Here is a 19,919-nt window from a genome sequence, read left to right as displayed (position 1 = left end):
TCATAGAGAAGTTCATTCAATGGGCATTATACTTGAACAGCCAATAAATCCCCGATAGCTGATCACCCTTTCCCCGATTAATTACCTTCTTATATAAAGAAGCAGCCAATAAATAAATCAGTAAAAGAAAAATAAGCAGCTCAGCCAAAGTCTGAACTCTGAATAGAAGATTCAGATTTTCAATACATTATTCTCATTTCTCAGAACTAATGCTGGATAGCATATGCAGCACAATGGAAAAGCTATTCAAATTCACTCCATTGCTCCATCTAAACTCATATTTTGTTATCAATCAAAGGTACACAACTTTAAAATGAGAGAAGTATGGCAGGAAACTAACAATCTAATTATACATTAGTCAGCAGAAATTCAATACAAGACAAAAGATGAACAAGATAAAAGGCCATTTATGAGAAAAGAAAAGAAAAGAAGAGAAGAGAAGAGGAAAAGAAAAAAAAAAAACAAAGCATCATAATTCCTACCTCAGCTATCGGCTCCTATCATGACAGGCCCCATTCTTGTCACAATGTAATTTGAATATTATGACTGCACAACTTTATTCTGCTTGATACATGCTGGTGCCTTGAACTCCTGACATTTCCACATTGATGTAGCCTCAATTGGGATCACTCTCTCAGTGGATGATTCAACTTGAAACAAAGGTATATTAACAAGGGCATCTGTGTCTGCATTGATATCGCTCAGAGAAGAGCTTCCATCCCTTCTCTCTTCCTTTGGATGCGCCTTATCTTTAGATGTGCAAATGCTTAAGGGCAACTTTTTGAGCTTCACCCTTCCCCTTTTCTTACCAGTGGGAGACAAATCTTCAGAGATTTTCTCTTTTGACTGGCTAGACTCTGCTTCCCCATTATATATCTCCATTTGGCTGGATTTATCATTTCTGCCACCCTTCTTATCTTCCTTGTTTGAGCATGCCTCTTGGATGGAAACTTCATAGCCATTTTTGCCTCCTGATGCATGTCCATTGTTCAAAGATAAGCAATCTTGTCCCACGGCCATACCAGCATCAGAGACCTCAGTTATTTCAAAGCTTGAAGAGCTTTTAGGTTTCTTGTGCTTATTCCCTTTTGAATCTGAATTTGGAGAATTTTTTGAGATTCTGGGCGAGCTGTTCATGGCTCGGTGTAACTTACGGGCTAATTCTTCATCTTTCGTACAACTTTCCATGGGTTGGTTTTTTCTGTACAACAGCTGAACTGGCAAATGCTTCTTTAGCTTGTTCTTTTTCAGATTTCTATCCTTCGTGATTGCCTCTTCAGAAATAGATGCAACCAAATCTAATGCGCTCTTGGCTGTAGCAACAGCCTTTGCTGCTCTAGCAGCTTTTTCTTCAGCAACAGCTCTTGCAGATTCTGCAGCCTTAGTTGCGGCTTCAGCCGCTGTTTTTGAGGCCTCCGCGATCTCCTCAGGGGTGAGGTTAGGGTTATTTGAATGAGAATTCAATATATGCTTAAGGCGTGCCTCAAATTCACCTGAAACAGATACAGAAGAAGGACAAGCGACCTCGGAAGTGATAACACTGGAAGCAGCAGGTAGAGATGGAGAAGCAGCAGGGTCACCATCAGAACTCTGTTTCTTCAATCCAGCAAGAAGGCGCTTCCGAGGAGGCAAAAGAACATCACCATCCAAGTGATTTGCATCGCATCCGTTGTCCATGCTACTCCAAAACTCAGAAATAACAAATAAATCTTCACATTAATTTAATCACTGCTCTATTGGCATTCCATCATCGCCCCAATTATCATACCTTTCACGATCTAATTCACAAACCCAAGTCCACATCGATGTTGAATGAAGATTTTGAAGAAAAAAATACCCACAAGTTCCTTTACAAACCCTGGACAGAACCAACACCAATTCCCGCACTGGTCATGCTGCTAATTTGTTGGATTGTTGCGAACCACCGTGCGAAGAAGATGTTGGACTCATCTCAACGCTTGCTTCCTAAACAAAGAGAAATAATAAGATCAGCTCAACCCAATCCAAAACAAATGATTCATACGAATAATTGATTTGTTTGCGTTAGTTTTTATATTAAAATAGGAAGAAAAATAGCAGAATACATCAATTGTCCATCTTCATCTAACCCCAGTATTCTTGGCATCCAAACAGAGCGCCATGGATGCATAATTCAGCACCAGAGTCAAAGATCAAAGACATAAAGAAATTTGATTCATATATCTAAACACCAAACCCATGCAGACAAGAATATCACCTCCTCAATTCCAGAAACAAAATCTAGCAATCAAAGAAAGCAAAGGAACAGAATTAATCAGAACCCACACTTGATGAATCCCGATCGCATAGAATTGCACAAATCAATGGAAACTGAAACCCGGTTCAACGAAATTTCGCAACAAGAATCAGTGCCATTGACAAGGGAGAGGGGCCACAAGTACCTGATCTTGATGAGTAGTAAAGAAAGATAGAGAGATATACGGCGAGAGCTATAATTAGGGTTTTTCAGAGAGAAAAGGGTTGTGTGTGGGGAAGAAAATCCAGGGTAACAAGAAAACCAAAGATCTTTCTCTTTTATATATATAATCGCATAATGTCAGATAATTTCGATTGGCTCTGGTTCTAGAACGGTAATAAGAGCCCCAAAAGACGCAATCCCACAAACACACCAATTACTGCTGTTCATTTCTCTCTGAGTAACTCTTCTTTTTCGGCCCCTGGTCAAATCCTTTCAATCCTGGTCTGTCCCTGGAACCAAAATTAACATTTTCAATGGTCCTCCCATTAACATGATACCCAAATCATACCATTATTCATGTTTATACATAGAAGACACCCATAATATATATATATATATATATATATATGTTGGACTGCATGAATATGAAACATTCTTAATGGTAATTTTCTTCATCATCACTAAAACAAAATACTCATACCTGCCCTATTGTATCAAATACCTCCTTTACTTTTTGGAAGAATTACAATGACTTCTAAAAAAAAATATTATAAAAAATTTCAATAATAATTTAAGCAGCCTGTAATGACAAGTTCTAAAATAGAAAATAATAACTTTTGAGACTTGTTTTGTAATTATTTTTTTTGAGATTTTATTGTGATTCTCTCTTTTTTTTACTTAAAGGTGAGTTCAAATTCTATGTGAAGAATATAATGAGTAGCTGACTTACTGGAGGAAAAAACAATCACTTAATTTTTAGCTCTATTTTTCTAACTTGGCTGATTTTTCTAATTATTTAATTTTTATAATCTCGAAGAAAGTCAATATGTGTGTGTGTTTGGTTTTTGATTTTCTCACAAAAATGATGGCTCATATATTTAAATATTACTCTTCCAATCTTGAATGTAAAATCCATTTTATAGTATAATTTATATTATAAAAGAAATCTTATATTTAAAACAAAAATGGTACAAAACTTTGAGCATATGAATTAACTAGTATGCTGTATTAGCTTACTCACTATTTATACAGTGCAAAGACTTATTAGGAGAGAGTTTGCCATTCTTGTGATGGTATCATACTCAACTCAGCATGGTTTAAATCTGATATAACTCTAGATACCGAATGCAAAAGCCAAAAAATTACAAAATTATAAACATCCCCTCAAAAAATATGTAACAAAAGATTATGTGCCGCTTTATTATTTTTTCAGGAATTTTTGTCATTTTCATGGAGGAAAAAGGAAATGGGACTTTATAAGGTAAAATTCTAAGTTAGAAATTTTAATTCCAAAATATCTCTAAAATAAGAAAGTGAATGACACGAAGTATGATTATATGTATGTGGGATGAATTTCTTCCATATTTACCTACCATTCCTTTTTATATTCGTCTCTCTCTTACTTTAAAAGAGCATCACAAAATTGTAATTAAGAAAATCTTAAGCCATCAAAAGTCAATTTATATGTAAGGATCCTCTGCATTCATAATATGTATTTTTATTACGTAATATTCATTTTACCTTAAGACTATTTCGAAAACATTTAAATTTCACTTATCTTAATTTGACTGAAAAAAGTGCAATCAAACATATTTTTAAAAAACTTATATATTACTTTTATACCTAGGCAACTGTTTTGCCAAATATACATAATATAGTTTATTCTAATTAAATCAGGACAAGTGAAAATTTTCATGAAGTATTTATTTTCTACCTAATTAACTTTTACCTATTTGTTTTGTGGACAATGAGATGCCCTCACCAGCAAGCCACAAGTTGAATGGACTTATTTTCATCAAGTTTTTAATTGCATTTTTATAATTTGATTATGAATAATTAAGAACCCATCTTACATTTTCTATGGTTCGATCTGCGTCAAGATTATGATTATCATTGAAGATGCGTGCAAGTTAGGAGTTCATACAATTTTATCGGGTCAAACCACACGTAATTATATATTAAATGAATCAAATTCCAAATTAAATTCTAAAATCCAAATTGATTTTTAAAAACTTAAAAAAAAAAAACTAAAGCAACTTTTATCCGCAAAAAGTCATATTCAAAACTTAAATGAGTGCTAGATAGAGTTAGCTACATGGATGATATGATACCATTAAACTTATATTAATAAATCTACATTAAATGATACAAGCAAACAAAAATTAAACAGTGATCATCTTATTGAAAGAGACTCAATTCCATTCAAAGAAATACCCAATGTTATTAAACTCAATTAAATCTGACAATATTCAAATCTGACTCATATGTGTGTGTGTGTATAAAGCCTTGAATCTAACTAGATAGCATTGGACGTGGTATAGCTCTCAGATTTCTGCAATGGAGCATAATGTCATTTAGCAGTAGTCCAGGTTTCTTCGGCTTTTGGCGTGTTCATATCTGGCAAAAGCATATTTTATGAGTCGATCGAAATTGTTCATGCCCTCATGTGTTCGTAGAAAGATCCGATCCACTTCAATGTATCTTTGATATATATCATCAAATTCTTCCATTAAATCTGGAAACTCCCCCAGACACTCTTCTGCTACAGACTTTATCTTCGTCTCATCCAATCCTCTCGTCGAAGAGTCATGTTGAAACTCAAACACGAACACGGCGACGCCATCATCGCCCATTCTGTTCCTTAGTTTCATCAAAAACTTTATGGTTTGTGATTCCAAAGCCTTGGCGTCTTTTTGATCTTCCAAAGGAATACTTTCAGAAAACGATGATGTTGCCTGATGACGATGATGATGAGAATCGGAGAGGAACCTATCGAACTTACGAAGTAAATCTTCGTGGTTGTTGAAGATCTGAGAAACTGAGCGACGTACGATGTTCTGGCTGCTCGCATAGTTGCAGACAGCATCGGCAAATGTCTGGTAACTGTAACCTTCATGGCTGTCGCCAAGCTTAACGTTAACTTCATTATGAAAAGCTATGGCTTCCTCAAGCAAAGTTGAAATTCTTTCATCTTTCGACTTCTTGATCTCCATTATTATCTTATTCAGTCTTCTTTTTGAGATTATTTGACGATCTTTGTGGGCGGATGAGCTCTTATTTATAGATTGATTTATGATTAGAACGGAATTTTAGAAGGATCAGGATACATGTAAAAGTACTATCTGATAACTAAGCCTTATCTCATGTAAAAGGATATATTTTTTTTCATTTAAATCAAGTTTAAATTTCAAAGGTTGACCCATTAGAAAATTAATACTCTAACCACTTTTGATATAATGTTTGGCCAATAAAATGAAGAAATTAAATGACGGTTAGTTGCTTTTGTTAAACGCTAAAAAGTTAATTTCTAATTACTTGAGTATCTCTCAAATGGGAAAAATTCAATAATTTTTTTTACCAGAGGGAAAAATTCAATAATTCAATAAATATACTGAAAAGCCATTACTTCTCCTCAGATCTAAATTTATTTATTTATTTTTATTTGTCGGGTTCTCCGATCTAAATCTGTGAATCTAGATAATTATTTCGTAATAATTAATTATATATTTTGATTTAACTTGGAAGATATCTTCAAGTATTCAAATCGATTTTAATATATTTATTAAATAGTATTTTTAAAGTGTTTTATTTAGATTGGGATATATTTATCATGTTATTAAAGCGTTCGTTGTACCATATATAATGAAATATATAAGTTTTTTTTTTTTGAGCTGAGAAATATATAAGTTGTTACCAAACACATTATACTTGTGCCTCTTTCATTGAAGAGGAGCCCGTACTCCATTTCATTTTTGAATGCTAATTTTATTATTTCATTGTAGTCTAAGAATTTTTTCCTTCCGAGGCTTGGCATTATTCGAAAGTAGTACTAGAAATTATTACCTTCGATCCTAATTACAAGAGTTAGTTGACTAATTTGAAAAAATTAAGAAAAAAAGTTAAGTTAGTTATTTGTAATAAATAAGTGTTGTTTTTCCTAAAACATCTTTACTAATCAAGTGTATTGGTTAAAACTACTATTATTAGAAGGACTACCTTAGGAAAAAATGCATAAATATAAGAGACAAAGTGGACTGAGATCTTATATTTAGGACCAAAATAAAAGTCAAAGAAGGTCTTATATTAAGGATCGGAGGTAGTAATTATTGGTAGAAAAGATAGAATTAACTTAATTTACACACCTGGGTTATCCTTGTATACTTCATACATAATGCAATATTTTTTTGAAAAAAAAAAAAAAAAGAATCAGATATAATGCTTAATTTTCATTTTATTAGTTCAATCAAATAATTTTTCCATACTACTTTGACTTCTCAAATTATTTTTGTATTCTGAAAATAATGCTTAATTTTCATTTTATTAGTTCAATCAAATAATTTTTCCATACTACTTTGACTTCTCAAATTATTTTTGTATTCTGAAAATCCCTTCCAGCGTTAAATAAGTCCCAACCAACAGCATCAAGAAGACTTGGTTGCTGACCCTATCAGCCTGAGAAGGTAACAGGAAGAAATTGGATATCTATTATGCAAATCCAATTGAAAAAAAAAAATTGCTTATATTTAAGTGTCTGACAGTACCTCACATGTGTTTTCAATAAAAAAATACTTGTTTGATATTTAAAATAAAAATGCAGTGATTTTATTTTTTCCCCCTTGTTAATCAATCTTATTTATTCCGTACTTTTCCGCCTAGTAAGAAAATGCATGAGATTTTATCCGGGACTTAATAAACAATAGAAGGAAATTAAGTATTGTAGATGAATATGAAGTACAAGAGTGGAGATTCCAAAATCCAAAGGGGTGGAGTGCAATGGTCCATGCAACCCCTTGTCTGGACAAAGCCACAAGAAAACTTTCCTCAAAGCTGCTTTGAATATTGAATTGTGCCACCACTTACAAAAGATTCGTACAAATAACCTTATTATACAATTACAAGGCACCAATCAAGACGCGTCTTCTCCCTCATAGTTCCAAACTCCTTGATCCAAACGGACCACCATGACTGCATCACTCTCCTCCTCCACAAGCCTTTCCTCTCTACTGCTAAATACTGGTCATAAATATCCATGGTATCCACTTTGTTCAATAGGATTCTAATTTCCTGCAAAACACTGTTAGAGACCTTTTTACCCTTTTGTGAATGGCCCAGTTCCTAAGAGTGCTTGGAAGCATAAGACAACTCAGACCTATCCCCAGTTTTCAAATAGTGGCATAGGTTTCAATGTCTATTCCAACCAAAAGCCACAAAAGTAATGATTCTCTATATCCCACCCCTTCGAACAATATATGCTTTACTAGAAACCACTCTAGCTAGCATTATTGAAGACATGGTCATGGATCTCAGTACCCAAGTTTTCCCACGTACCATAAAATGGTTTCAACTAGGAACTGCTGAGGATTAGGAGAGACATTGGCGCTTCATCTAAAAAACAGTTGCTAGTTTGATTTTCCTCTATGAAACTAGACTTTCAACGTTGGCAACAAAAGAGAAGTTAAACACTCTTGATTCATGAAGATGATCTCAGTATGGCTTGGAAGGATGAATGAAATTATGAAATTCTTGACAGATCAAGAAAATGGATGGAAGTGAAATGTCAAGATGTCTTGTCATATCTTTTCTTCATAATTTTTATTTACGGATTCCTTCAAAGCGACCAAGTGGTCAACAAGAAATCATATGAAACAGCTTGTTCTCTGGACAATGGCTTCTGATAGGGGATTTAAATGAATGAATTAAACTGCTTGAAAGCAGTCTTCAATTCTGCCAAGAAAACAAACATAAATGATACAGAATGGGGACTGAAAAAAATGAAAAGTCTTTGAAGTCTAAACAGCTGAAAGGTCGGAAATGAAATAAAATTAGCAAAAGATTGAAACCTTTTACTCATTTGATGTATGCAAACGACATCAACCTCTTTTTTCAAGCCTCTTAAAAATTGTCAACTAATAAAATCAACACTAGAAATTAATACTTCGATCGAAGGCCAGAAGGTCAACGAAAGCCAACCAGATCTAATCTTCAGCCCAAACAATCCCCATAGATTCAAAAGGCTTTTAACAGTCACATTCATTACAAGCTGGCAAGAAGACGGGGGTAGTACCTTAGAATAGGGGCAGATGTTGGAAGGAGCAAACAAATGATTGAAAAGATTGACGCAAAGCTTCAGATGTGGAAAGCAAATGTCTTCTCGCAAACAATTAGTATGGCCTTGAATGTGTATATACATCTCAAAATGTTAATATGAGATATTTCAAGAATCTAAAACCAGTATCATCATAAACAAGTTAACTCTCAACAGCACTTTTGTCCAAGCCTCTTTTGCTATCAGTCCCAGCACACAAGGCCTTCCAGACATGGACCAACATTTTCACCGGTGGACGCAAGTTCTGCGAAAGACAATGACAATCTCTTAAGCTACTAAGACAGACCCCAAAAATAAAATCATCAAACAAAATGCCATTTAACTGCCTATACAAACTACTAATTTTAGGCTTCAAAATATATGGGATAGTGTTTTATTGTTACAGTCTCAAGCAACTTCAAAACTTTGAGTTCTTTAAAAAAAAAATTGAAGTTTACCTTAAAAATCAACATTAGTTCTTGTTCCTCGCGAACAATCAAGGATAGAGTCCAGTAACATGTTATTGGTGTCACACATTCCAGTAAAACAGGTTTCAGAATCTTGTCAATGGGAACAAAGTGGCGGGTGACTTTTCCACTGCAACAAAGAAAGGTAAAATCTTAAAAATGATTAAAGATTATGAAACTTAAGAATAATATGACTAATAGTAAACAAAACCACTTTGCTAGATGTAAGGGTCGCTATGAAGGCCAAACACTTTAACTTGCTGAGTTAAATAAGACATGGTCACAGCTCAAAACAAGACATACAAGATATTTCCATAGTAGGCCCATTATGCAATTCAAAAATCCATGCCTGTTGAACCAAGGACGTTAGGAAGCCAAAGTAATATCGTTTCTCAAGCATAAACAACCTACACTGGCAACAATACTTCATTTTCATGATGGACCTAACCTCTTCTTACAGAGACAATTACAAACGAATAGAACAGATGATAAACATTCCTATATTAGCCTTCATGCATGCTCTCTACAAAGAGCTAAGCGTTAACTGAATAATCAATTAATAAGAAAGCATTACCTCATGTAGTGAGTCTCAATCTGTACTCCAAAAGCTGGCATTATCACAACAGACTCTGTTTGGAAACACAAACTAGGTGAAGATCACATAACTTCTTCCAAAACTGAAACAACATTACATAATTTATCCTGATTCCTAACTGACTGCCATCAGAATAATAATCAAACTTTCAGGCAAGAAAGCCCTTCTAGGAAGGTCCTCACCTTTCACAACAGGCCTCCAAAGTAAGATCTTGACAAATATTAAGTTGAAAAGCAAGCTGTAACAGACAAGGATAATCGACTTCCCCTGTTCATTGTGGGACTTAAGATCAGATATAATGAAGTGAAAAGGGAAACCGATTTGAACTACAGAGTCTAATCCATGGGTCCCTATTTAATCTGAAATTTGAAAATAGGCCCAAAAGATCAACATTTAGAACAGAAAATTCTAGCAATTATGCAGAAAAAGATATGTGAACACAGCATTTATTTAAACCTGAAAAGAGGAGGGGAGAAAAGCGAAAGGCATACCCCATAAGCGTAGAAATAGAAGGCAGATGCTAATAGAACAAGCGCTGAGATGTAAACAAAGAGAGCTTTTGCGCCACTCCTTTTAACCATTATATGGTGTACGTCAATTGCCTCAGAAGGATCATTCTGGTCATGCAAGTAAGTATAATTGGTATTGCTGATTGAAAATTTGGCCATTCTCAAGCAAAGATATTCACCAAATATATTTAGACCTGCAATGACAATGAAGAATTCAGAAAAACCCAGGTAGTTAAAATTAATAAATATAGTTATTAGCTGTTTATCCACTTCTTCTACTTAAATTTATAATTATAATTTGGCCCCAAAAAGGATAGAGAAGAATATGAACGCACTAGTCTAACGGCAAGCAAGTAGTAGCAAGCAATGGCCGACGTGCGTTACGTTACTTCTATCCAAAGGGAAGACAAAAATGAAATCAAATAAGAAGGGATCTGCGTATTGGTGCTGAATTTTGATGTGAGAATTGAGATAGAAACACCAGTCGAGCATTGAAAAGGGAGACAACAAATAAATAAGGGAGAGATGGTGAAATTAAACGTCAAGAAGAACAAACGGAGCGAGAGATACCCCATGCCCTCGTTAATTATAACGCCGCAGTGTACTGCCAAAAGGTCTCCAACAAGCAGCAGGTCTGTGTTCTCTCTCTTGATCAGAAGCACTGTTACGGTTATAGTCGCCTTGGCTAATCATTCAATCCGTATCGAAGCTGGCCAATGTTCAAAATCTCACGTTCTCAGAGGAATTAAATAGGTTGCCTCTATATCATATATGCCCAAATGGATTCGAAGATATCGAGAATCTACTCAGAATGCCAATACACAACAAATCCAAAGCATACAAGTCGCTAACAATCAAAATGGAAAGGGCAGAAGTAACACAGCCGATTACACGCCATTTGAGCAAAAACTAGTAATGAAAGTTCAGAAAATTTAAATTTTAGTGAGGCATCCGACGGCGAGCTGTGAGAACTGGCGGGGAACGCGTCACCGAGGGAGCCGTGCGATCTGTTTTGCGGGGTTAATTTTATAGAACTTTATGGGTAATTTTTTTAATAAGAGCATTATTGTCTTTTTATATTTTTAATAATTTTGAGCCCTTCTGTCTCCTACCAAATATAAGAATACATATATGTTCAATGCTCAATGCTCTAACTTGGCAGTCTTCTATCAAGAAGATGACATCATCCCAACAAGTAGTACCGATTAACTCCTCTGTCACATAAGTTAATGGGAAAATGTGCGTGTGTTTTTTTATAAAGACAATAATTTTGGTAGTGTATTTCCTATTTCTATTCTGAAAATATTGTTTTTCACATCAAACATTACTTTATTGATGCAGTATAGTCTTCCAAGCACTCAGTTTCTTGGATTTTACACATTGAAGTGCTTTAAAAGTAGCAACCTTCCCTGGTAATCAAAAGGGGAAAAAATTGTCAAATCATGTGTTTTGTCCTTGATAATGGTATTTTTTTTTGGGTACAATTGATAATGTTATATGGTTGATGAATTGCATCATCCTCAGCATTAACTTTTTCCGTACAAATCAAATTTACACCCAAGTGGAAGCATTCTGTCGAAACTATATTAGTTTGTATGTTTTGACTGATCTTCAAGTGATTCCAATATGGATCAAGATTCAGTTTCCGGCACCATGATATACAAAAGAATGAACAGACAAGTTTTGGTTATTTCAAAAGCCATAATCGATTTTTGGCGCAAAAAAAAAAAAGAAAAGGAAAATAGTCATAATCGATCACAGCTCAGACAACCCTCTGTAATTCCCTGCGCAAGAGATTTTCTAGGTAATGTTAAACGCAACAGACCAAGAAAACTGACAGTAATGTTTTCTTTTTCAAATAAAAAGTTGTGGAAGAAAATTTGAATTAAAATAAAGAAGGAAAAATTGATAAAGAAAGCTTTGGCTCCTTAGCATTCGTTCCGGAAACATAACCTCACTGATTTGATATGCATGGTTAACCTAATTTATCATCTATTGTCACGTTTACAAGTTGTCAAAGGAAGTTACTTGAGGTCATTTCACTCTTCATTTTCATTTCATATAATTAAATGTTAAACAAAATATTTTTAACATTAATACCATAGATCCCAAATAAAATTAACAGCGTTTCCAACATCCATTCCATTTCTTTTGCCAACAACAATACTATCCATTTCACCAAGTCTCTGTATACACTATACATAGTCATGCTCCATTATTGGCTGTATTATCATGCCGATGAACGGAAACTAGATTCAGAATATTGGCGATTCATCAAACAAAAGGAATATGAACATGCCCAACAAATATCCATAAAAGAATTTGAATGCGTATGTTGGAGCAAAATCATCCGCGCTTGATGAGTATTTTGCTTTGCAGGATCATGATAAGGAACCTAATGAACCCTACTCTAATCCGACCCAAGTATACGAGCACAACACCAGAAACAATTTATTTATCAACAAATGCAGCTCTGGGCTTAAAATGGTTAATATATAATAATCAAACCTATGCATAATTATTATGGACTACCCTGGAAAGCCTATATTTATTTTCCGGTTTTCCCATCTTCACTCGTCCGCCTCTTCCTCCTGCAGAAAGAAAAACACATTACAATCAATGTATTAGTCACATGAGTACGTAATCCTCTATATAGCTATTTAAGCATCATTGTAAAGTAACTACTGATGTGAGAAAAAAAAAATATACAGAAAGAAAACTATATTAAAGATCGATGTGGATATTTTTTTTAATGAGGATGTTATCATAAATTCCATAAGCCTATTTTAAAATTTTAAAAATACTAAAGAATTATTTCCAACACATGATTATCTACAATTCTTTAATCATTTAAAAAAATTATAAGAAGTTCATGGAGTCTGGACGTAATAAAAAGCCTGATCAGGATAACACATTTACAGGGCCATGCTGTAACTTTTGCATGTCACTAGACGTACCTCTTCGTCGTCTTTATCATCGTCATTGACTTCTGAGTTTGATTTATCAGACTCTGTTTGCTCTGAAGGATTTTTGCCCTCAGCCTAACAAATCAAACCACAAAGCCATTAATAATTAAATTATGCCAGAAGAAGAAGATGATGATTCCTAAATGAATAAATAATGGCAGACGCCAAAGCAAGCAACGAAACGACAGGGGGGAAAAGTAAATCACCAATCTCATATTGTACGCTTTAATAGTTTTCTCGTATTCCGCTTTCTTCTTCTCTGCCTTGGCAATATAGGGAGCTTTGTCCTGATTATACATTAAACCACAAAATCCCTTCATTAGTACACACCAATATAGCCATTGTATAATATAGAATCCATCAAGAGTTTCACTATGTATAATAAATAACATCACTTCATATTTGGTGCCAATTACGGGGGAAAACAACGTTGTTCTCTATCATTGAATCGTAATGCGAAATCATCATTTCCAAAAGAAAGGAAAATGTACTCACAGCATCAGACATGGCTTTCCATTCATTACCGCCAGCTTTGCCGACCTAAATTAAGCAGTTTCACATAACGAAAAAGAATTAAATACAACATTCAACTAGTCCGTGATCTGAAAACAATAAGCTACTAATTAATTAAATCACTCACAGCAGTGACTGATTTATTCTCTGGATGTTCCTTCTTATACTGCTCTCTGAACTCAGACCTGCAGTGTGATTATATAATTATCGCATAACATAATCGAAAAGCACACTACAAGCACAAGTACACGACTGAATATTGCAACTGATTAACGATAAAATAATGAACAAAACCATAACTGAAAAATTATCAAAATAATTCGTACATAAACACAAAGAAAGCGCTCGGAGGCCTCTTTGGCTTGTTTGGATCCTTTGCAGGTTTCCTCGACCGCTTGCTTCCTGCTCCAGCGCCCTTGCGCTTCAACCTAACACGTTCATCGTAATAGAAAAATCATTATCATCAACAGATACAACAATGAAACCACTACGCACGGGAAATTGTACACAGAATCACACAACTGGTAAGATCGAAACAGCTGTAATCTATTCTACATATAACTTAAAATTTATACACTGTTGGTTCCGACTCCGTGCAAATAGGCCCGTCACAGTCGAAGAAAGAAACTCACAAGCCGGAAAGAAATAACGGAAATCGCAAAACGAAGAGGAAACTCACCGGTTACCGTCGACTGTGGAGTGGGTCTTATTCGCTTTAGGCATGGTGATCTTGAGGCGAAGCGACGGAAGACGACGAGGACGAGCGGGAATGGAAGCCGATCTTGGAGAGGAACGAAGTCGAGAAGTAGGGTTTCGGTTTCGGTTTCGGAAGGAGGAGATCAAAGATATGATTCGCCCTTCGTGTTGTGTGTCTGATTCTGTGGGATTAGGCTGAAGCGCGGGATGGGGATAAGAATTGAAGCCCGGATTTAGGCGGGATTTTCATCAAATTCATCGCACCTTCACAAGGAACCGGGTTATTGCTCCCTAAGATTTATGTTTTTTTTTAAAAAAAAATCTCCGTATATCAAGCATGGTTACCATCTAAATTAATTTTAACTCGCATCATTATACAAAAAATCAGAATGATCAAAAATAAAAATAAAAATTACATGACCCAATCATCTCATAAGTAATATAAGTTGTTATGAATTTGATTATATATAACTAAATATATGGATATTTATTAATGTGGCCGGTTTTTTTTTTGGTGATACAAGAAGCAGGCTTGAACCTGCACGCACACACCCAAACGCATACACATACCACTCGGTCAAGAAGGTCAAGAAGCCGGTGGTGTGGCCGGTATTTTTTTTTTGCCAACGTTGCCAATATTAATATATCATTATTTAATTATTTAATACTCAATGCTACTAGATATAACCCAAGCATTTGGTACGATGTTGTCTTTCTTTTTCTTGTAATGTTTATCCCATGTTTATAATAATATATTAATCAATAGTTACGTCTTCTGTTATTTTTATAAACTCAAAATATGAGAGCCTGAATACTGTTTGGATAATAATTTTTTATGCTTATTTTGCTTTCCGTAGCAAACAAATATAAATATTGGATGTATATCATATCATATAAATATCACATTTCATTTCCAAGTGAATAATGAATGGAGAAGAAAACGGAATATTGGGAAGAGCCTTTGAAATTTTTCTACGCTAATAATGCTAATTTTTCATGGTCATTTGGTAGTCATTTTTTTAGCTAATATGAACTTTTATCATGGACAATACATTCACAATGATCTCGACAATGGACCTGTTTGACTTCGTATTATGAGAATAGTTTTTTTTGTTTTGGGGGGGACCAAAACTTAGAATTAAAAAAAAAACGAATGTCAATTGCTATGTAAATAATTAATTTGGCAAAAACATGAAAAATAATTAATGAAGTATGGTGAATTATTAAACAAAAGTTATGTATCACTTAAAGGAGAGCCTTATTCATTTATTTTAACAAGTATGAAATTTGGGGAAAAAATGATCATTAAATAACATACTATTATGATAAATACCTAAAAAATTGTAAAAATAGTTGTCAATTACCGATAATAAATAGTTAATGAAATGGAATTGAAAAAAAAAGGTAGTAATCAAAGTTTAATAGTTAACTTTCACCTGACAAAGGTTTAATGGTTGGCTTATATATTTTTTTTAACCATTTTGCCAGATGCATTAATTATTGAATGGTCATTAAACTCTTAGTATCAAATCTCATCGTGATTAACTATAACCATTCTTGAAAAATCCTAGCCGCCAGTAGGAGTGGCTGATTTTTTTAAAATTGAGAATAATATTATAAAATCACGAACATGTCAAAATTTTATTTTGACATAATAAACTGATTTGAGCTATTGAAATTCAACACTTTAATTTGTCATTTCTAAATTTTTAGGTACGTTTTTGGAAATTTCCCTTAATTGAATTGAAGCAATAACGGGGGGAAATTGAAATTAATAGAGTAAATTAATTAGTTTTATAAAATTTGGGACAAAAGGAAAACAAAAAACAAAAAGAAAACAAGAGCAAAGAGCCTGCCAGAAGATCTCAAGGTCAGGCGTTCTGGCTTCCAAATCCGTTTTCGCGTGTACCCTACCTGGAAAGTGGAAATCGAATCAGGGAGGATAGTCAATCATGGGAGACGAAGGATCCCTAGAACACCAACGATCGGTAGCAGCTCCGCTGATATTTTTGATTGTTATTGGTTTTCAGCTCGCATCTAGGTGGCTTGATCAGTTGAAGAAGGTAATCTTTGAACCTCTTTTTACCATCTTCATCATTCAAAGATTCTCTTCGGTGGAGACAACAGAAAGCGTGAGATGAAGAATTCGAAATATGCTTCCCAATTTGGGAATTTCTCGGTTCCCTGAACCTCGTTCTTAGAATGTTTCCTCATTTCCTCCTTTGTTTTTATTTTTTTTGGTGGAAGATAGTTTTTTGTAAGCATATGGATCATGGCTCTGAAATCTGGGTTTGAACATATTTAATTATATTTCTTTTGCTATTTGAGCGGGCTCAATAGAATTAAATATCACGTGGCATAGACAAAGAAATGTTGTTCCATGGCTGACAGGCAGGATTTCAGAGGTCTTTTATCTGCATTTGGGTTTTGACGACATTCAGCCAAGTTGAATTAATGATGGTGGTATTCTTTATTAAACTGTTACTGCTCCAAGTTGGATTGGCTAGTTTCTAACCCTGAACATGAACTATAATTTTCTTCAGTTCGTATATGTTGCGCTTTATTCTTGCAGTTGTTGAAGTGCACCTCGACCAGTGCTAATAATTGATCAACACAAGATTGTGGACAAAATTGACATAATTTCCTTACAACAATATATTATCCTTTTGCACCGAATAGTCTGAATCCTTAGGAACTTCTTATGGGCTTGGTTTTTATCCAAGGGGAAGAAACTTTCAAATGTGCTTAGCAGCATATGCTCTGTAATGAATTAATTGTTCGTTGCAATCCTCATTTCTTTTAGTTATGTGCTTTTGCCGCAGAAGGGATCCAAGAATGGGAAAGAGGCTCAGTTGCGTAGAGAAATAAAGGAGCTCTATAAGGAGGCAAGCTCCTTGTCACAGTGAGTAATCCGTGTATTTTAGCTAATACCCACTTCCAGCAGGTTACGATAAGGAGGCATGGTTTTTTTTTTTTTTTTTTTAATAATAAAGAAGGAATTTTGAATGTAACAGTTTGCGATATATTTATAGTTATTTTGGTCTTTAATTGTAATAGCTTTTAGCTTGAGGCTTAATTTTCTTCTGCTTTATTGAGCAAAGTTTTTGTTCAAGGATTTCGTCATTTGTGATTTTTTCTCATGTCAAATGATAGAGTTTTAAACTACTCAAATGTAGTCACCTTTTCCATGTGTATTCTCAATGAGTAACTACATGGCATTGCCGGACCTGGTTGCATTAACAATTTGATCCCAGCTCACTAATGAGCTTGCCTCAACTTTTAATTTACACAGTTTTCTCCTCTCCTCTCAGAATTTCACACCTACCCGGAGCTGCATATGTATAGACTGTTGAATTTGAATAAGCTATAATATTGGTTGAAACTTGGAACTTTTTGTTCTTTTTAGATTTTCTTGGGTGAACTGATATTTAAACTTTGTCAAGTATCTGAACAGTCTCAAAATGTTTATTGTAATGAAGTACTAGATTGTTATTTTGTAATCACTGTCCGTTTGCATCACATTTGTTTTGTCGCCAAATTGTAGTATCCAACTTTGATGTCAATGCAAATGTGACTGCTTATAGAAATATTTTTAAACAAGAGGAATAACTTCGATTTAATGCTGACGTGAAATTGGAATTTCAAATATGTATTTAAGAGTTGAGTCAGTTTTTTGTGGTTTCAGGCCATCAACATTTGCGCAAGCTGCAAAGCTTAAAAGATTAGCAGCTACCAAGGAGAAGGAACTTGCAAACTGTGAGATTGTTTCCTGTTGCAATATCCTACATTCTTTATAATTACATACTGACAGATAGCAATGCCCCAAATTTGAAACTGTTCTTTGTAAATTAATGTCCTTAAATTCTCTAGGGTTATTGAAGATAATTCAAGAGTAGAATTTTCAGTAGTCTTGCTACTTTTATGATTTAGTTCCATATGGTATGTGTGGATAAAGCTGAAAATAACTTTTAGTGACAAGTTGTGAATTGGTAGTAGTCACCGTCTCTCCTGTTTCATTACTCTAGAATTTATTCTCATTTGTGAATTGGTAGTAGTCACCGTCTCTCCTGTTTCATTACTCTAGAATTTATTCTCATTTTTGGTTATTATATCTTTTTCTATTCTGATATTTACTAGTCTTAGAGTCCTGTGGGCTGGAAGCATAATAGGTCGAATTTAATTGCAGATCAAGATATGCAGAGCAAGGAGAACGATTCATACTCGAGAGTTCTGCTCATTTCGAAGGTGTTTCATTATATAACACTTTTTCATTTGTTTTTAAAAAGTCTAAATATGTTCTTTATTGAGCCTCTCATGACATATATTCGTTTGATTGTGCAATGCAGGTTTTAATATATTTAGTGCTGCTTATCTGGTATTGGAGGGTTCCTGTGGCTACCGTATCACAGCAGCTTGTGCAACCTTTCGGTAATGCAGATTAGTTTTCTTTTTATGTCATGCTATCTCACATGGTCGGTTGGAGCCTGCTTGATTTTATTGGCTTACTTTCCTGTTTAGATATTCTGACGAAACTTTCCGAATGAAGGCAAGCAGACTAATTGCATGCCTATCATTTTGATCTTTTTCAAAAAAAGGAAAAGAGAGAAAGAAAGAAAGAAAAGACTAGTTGCATGCCTTTTGTTTTTAAATTTGGAAACTTATCTTACCTTGTTTCGTAGGGAAATTATTATCCTGGAAAACGGGAGGGGTTCAGAACAACAAAATCATGGTAAAGACTGAATACCTTTCCTTGGTTTAAGAAGCTATGATTCAATGTTTTTCATTCATGTGCATCAATATGGAGTCCACCTGCATATATCTGAAAACAATTGCTGCATCGGTTGGTATGGGGTTTTCAACCAGACATTAAAACAATTCACTTCTGCGCGTCTGTATTCTACTTGTAGTATTCAGTGGTAACTTATGGAATGTGGTAGTAAAGTGTGGAAACCTTGGTGGTTGTCTGTCAAATGTATATATCTTTCTTTTTCTTTTCCAAATTATAATTAAAGAGAATGCATGGGAGCTTCGAATGGTTCTCTACCCATCTGAATATCTCTAAACGTTCCAGTATCGTTGCAGGTTGGGATAATACCTTGGTTAATAGTATCTACCAGGGTTAGCAAATTCATTTGCCGTCTCATCGATGCCAACTAGGTTGTCATGATCTTCATCTTAGTGTCGGAAGACCGCAAGCTGCTTGGGGATGTTTGCCCTAGATTTAAGGTGGCAAGAATACAATGCACATGTACTATAGGGATATTGATATTACTTGTAAAAATTTAGATATTCATTAATTCAATTCAATTTCACTGCAGCAGCTCTAAAATTTCCTGCTAATTTCACGACTTGATCACTTATAATTTTCTTTTTGTACTACACGCTTATCACTGTGACTGAATCAAATGGATTATTGAATTAGTGAATACATTTGTTCATAGTGTTTTTTATTTGATTGTAATTGAACTGGTAGTTATTGAATACGTGTATATTCTTTAGATTTTATATATTAAAAATTTCACATACGGTTATGACCTTCTCTTTTAATCCCAAACGTTGTTGGTCCATATGAACATCGAGGTGGAATACGTTCTCCCTCTTCAAATCTGCTTTTGCCCCTTAACATTTCGGGCGAATAATTTTTTAATTTT

General features: G+C 34.4%; 4 protein-coding genes across 10 annotated transcripts; 1 reads left to right on the top strand and 3 right to left on the bottom strand.

Annotated features, from left to right (window-relative positions):
• Window positions 1-152: 152 nt before the first annotated feature.
• Window positions 153-2,627, bottom strand: LOC114733396 (uncharacterized). 3 transcript variants are annotated; one of them, XM_028920855.1, is made up of 2 exons: window positions 2,421-2,627; window positions 153-1,965 (listed from the first exon to the last, which is right to left on the bottom strand). In XM_028920855.1, exon 2 carries the CDS (start codon window positions 1,675-1,677, stop codon window positions 541-543), a length of 1,137 nt encoding a protein of 378 aa, XP_028776688.1. In that variant the 5' UTR covers window positions 1,678-1,965; window positions 2,421-2,627; the 3' UTR covers window positions 153-540. The 3 variants fall into 3 exon arrangements, with proteins under 3 accessions (XP_028776688.1, XP_028776689.1, XP_028776690.1); XM_028920856.1 differs by lacking the exon at window positions 2,421-2,627 and adding an exon at window positions 2,305-2,393; XM_028920857.1 differs by lacking the exon at window positions 2,421-2,627 and adding an exon at window positions 2,237-2,285.
• A 4,626-nt stretch (window positions 2,628-7,253) lies between these two features.
• LOC114733397 (uncharacterized) lies at window positions 7,254-11,086 on the bottom strand. 4 transcript variants are annotated; one of them, XR_003739075.1, is made up of 7 exons: window positions 10,664-11,086; window positions 10,076-10,287; window positions 9,767-9,851; window positions 9,564-9,618; window positions 8,981-9,119; window positions 8,502-8,787; window positions 7,254-8,161 (listed from the first exon to the last, which is right to left on the bottom strand). XR_003739075.1 is itself a non-coding variant. In XM_028920858.1 (6 exons), the coding sequence occupies exons 2-6, from the start codon at window positions 10,250-10,252 to the stop codon at window positions 8,686-8,688; spliced, it is 558 nt and encodes a 185-aa protein (XP_028776691.1). In that variant the 5' UTR covers window positions 10,253-10,287; window positions 10,664-11,086; the 3' UTR covers window positions 8,450-8,685. The 4 variants fall into 4 exon arrangements, 1 of the variants encoding a protein (XP_028776691.1); XR_003739076.1 differs by having other exon boundaries at window positions 7,254-7,501; XR_003739077.1 differs by having other exon boundaries at window positions 7,254-7,493.
• A 1,125-nt stretch (window positions 11,087-12,211) lies between these two features.
• Window positions 12,212-14,508, bottom strand: LOC114733420 (high mobility group B protein 2). Its single transcript, XM_028920885.1, has 7 exons — window positions 14,252-14,508; window positions 13,899-14,000; window positions 13,700-13,757; window positions 13,555-13,599; window positions 13,266-13,346; window positions 13,051-13,134; window positions 12,212-12,684 (listed from the first exon to the last, which is right to left on the bottom strand). The coding sequence occupies exons 1-7, from the start codon at window positions 14,293-14,295 to the stop codon at window positions 12,664-12,666; spliced, it is 435 nt and encodes a 144-aa protein (XP_028776718.1). The 5' UTR covers window positions 14,296-14,508; the 3' UTR covers window positions 12,212-12,663.
• A 1,601-nt stretch (window positions 14,509-16,109) lies between these two features.
• On the top strand, window positions 16,110-19,749 carry LOC114733366 (uncharacterized). Of its 2 annotated transcripts, none has more exons than XM_028920831.1 (7): window positions 16,110-16,331; window positions 17,094-17,170; window positions 17,954-18,024; window positions 18,455-18,513; window positions 18,615-18,696; window positions 18,948-18,997; window positions 19,351-19,749. In XM_028920831.1, exons 1-7 carry the CDS (start codon window positions 16,221-16,223, stop codon window positions 19,423-19,425), a joined length of 525 nt encoding a protein of 174 aa, XP_028776664.1. In that variant the 5' UTR covers window positions 16,110-16,220; the 3' UTR covers window positions 19,426-19,749. The 2 variants fall into 2 exon arrangements, with proteins under 2 accessions (XP_028776664.1, XP_028776663.1); XM_028920830.1 differs by having other exon boundaries at window positions 16,111-16,331; window positions 17,091-17,170.
• The last annotated feature ends 170 nt before the right edge of the window (window positions 19,750-19,919 follow it).

Source organism: Neltuma alba, unplaced genomic scaffold, assembly GCF_004799145.2.
Source record: "Neltuma alba isolate B1F8T4 unplaced genomic scaffold, ASM479914v2 tig00012996_pilon, whole genome shotgun sequence".
Lineage (NCBI taxonomy): Eukaryota > Viridiplantae > Streptophyta > Magnoliopsida > Fabales > Fabaceae > Neltuma > Neltuma alba.
The sequence above is the reverse complement of the archived record's forward strand: the minus strand, read 5'-3'. Positions and strand labels throughout refer to the sequence as shown.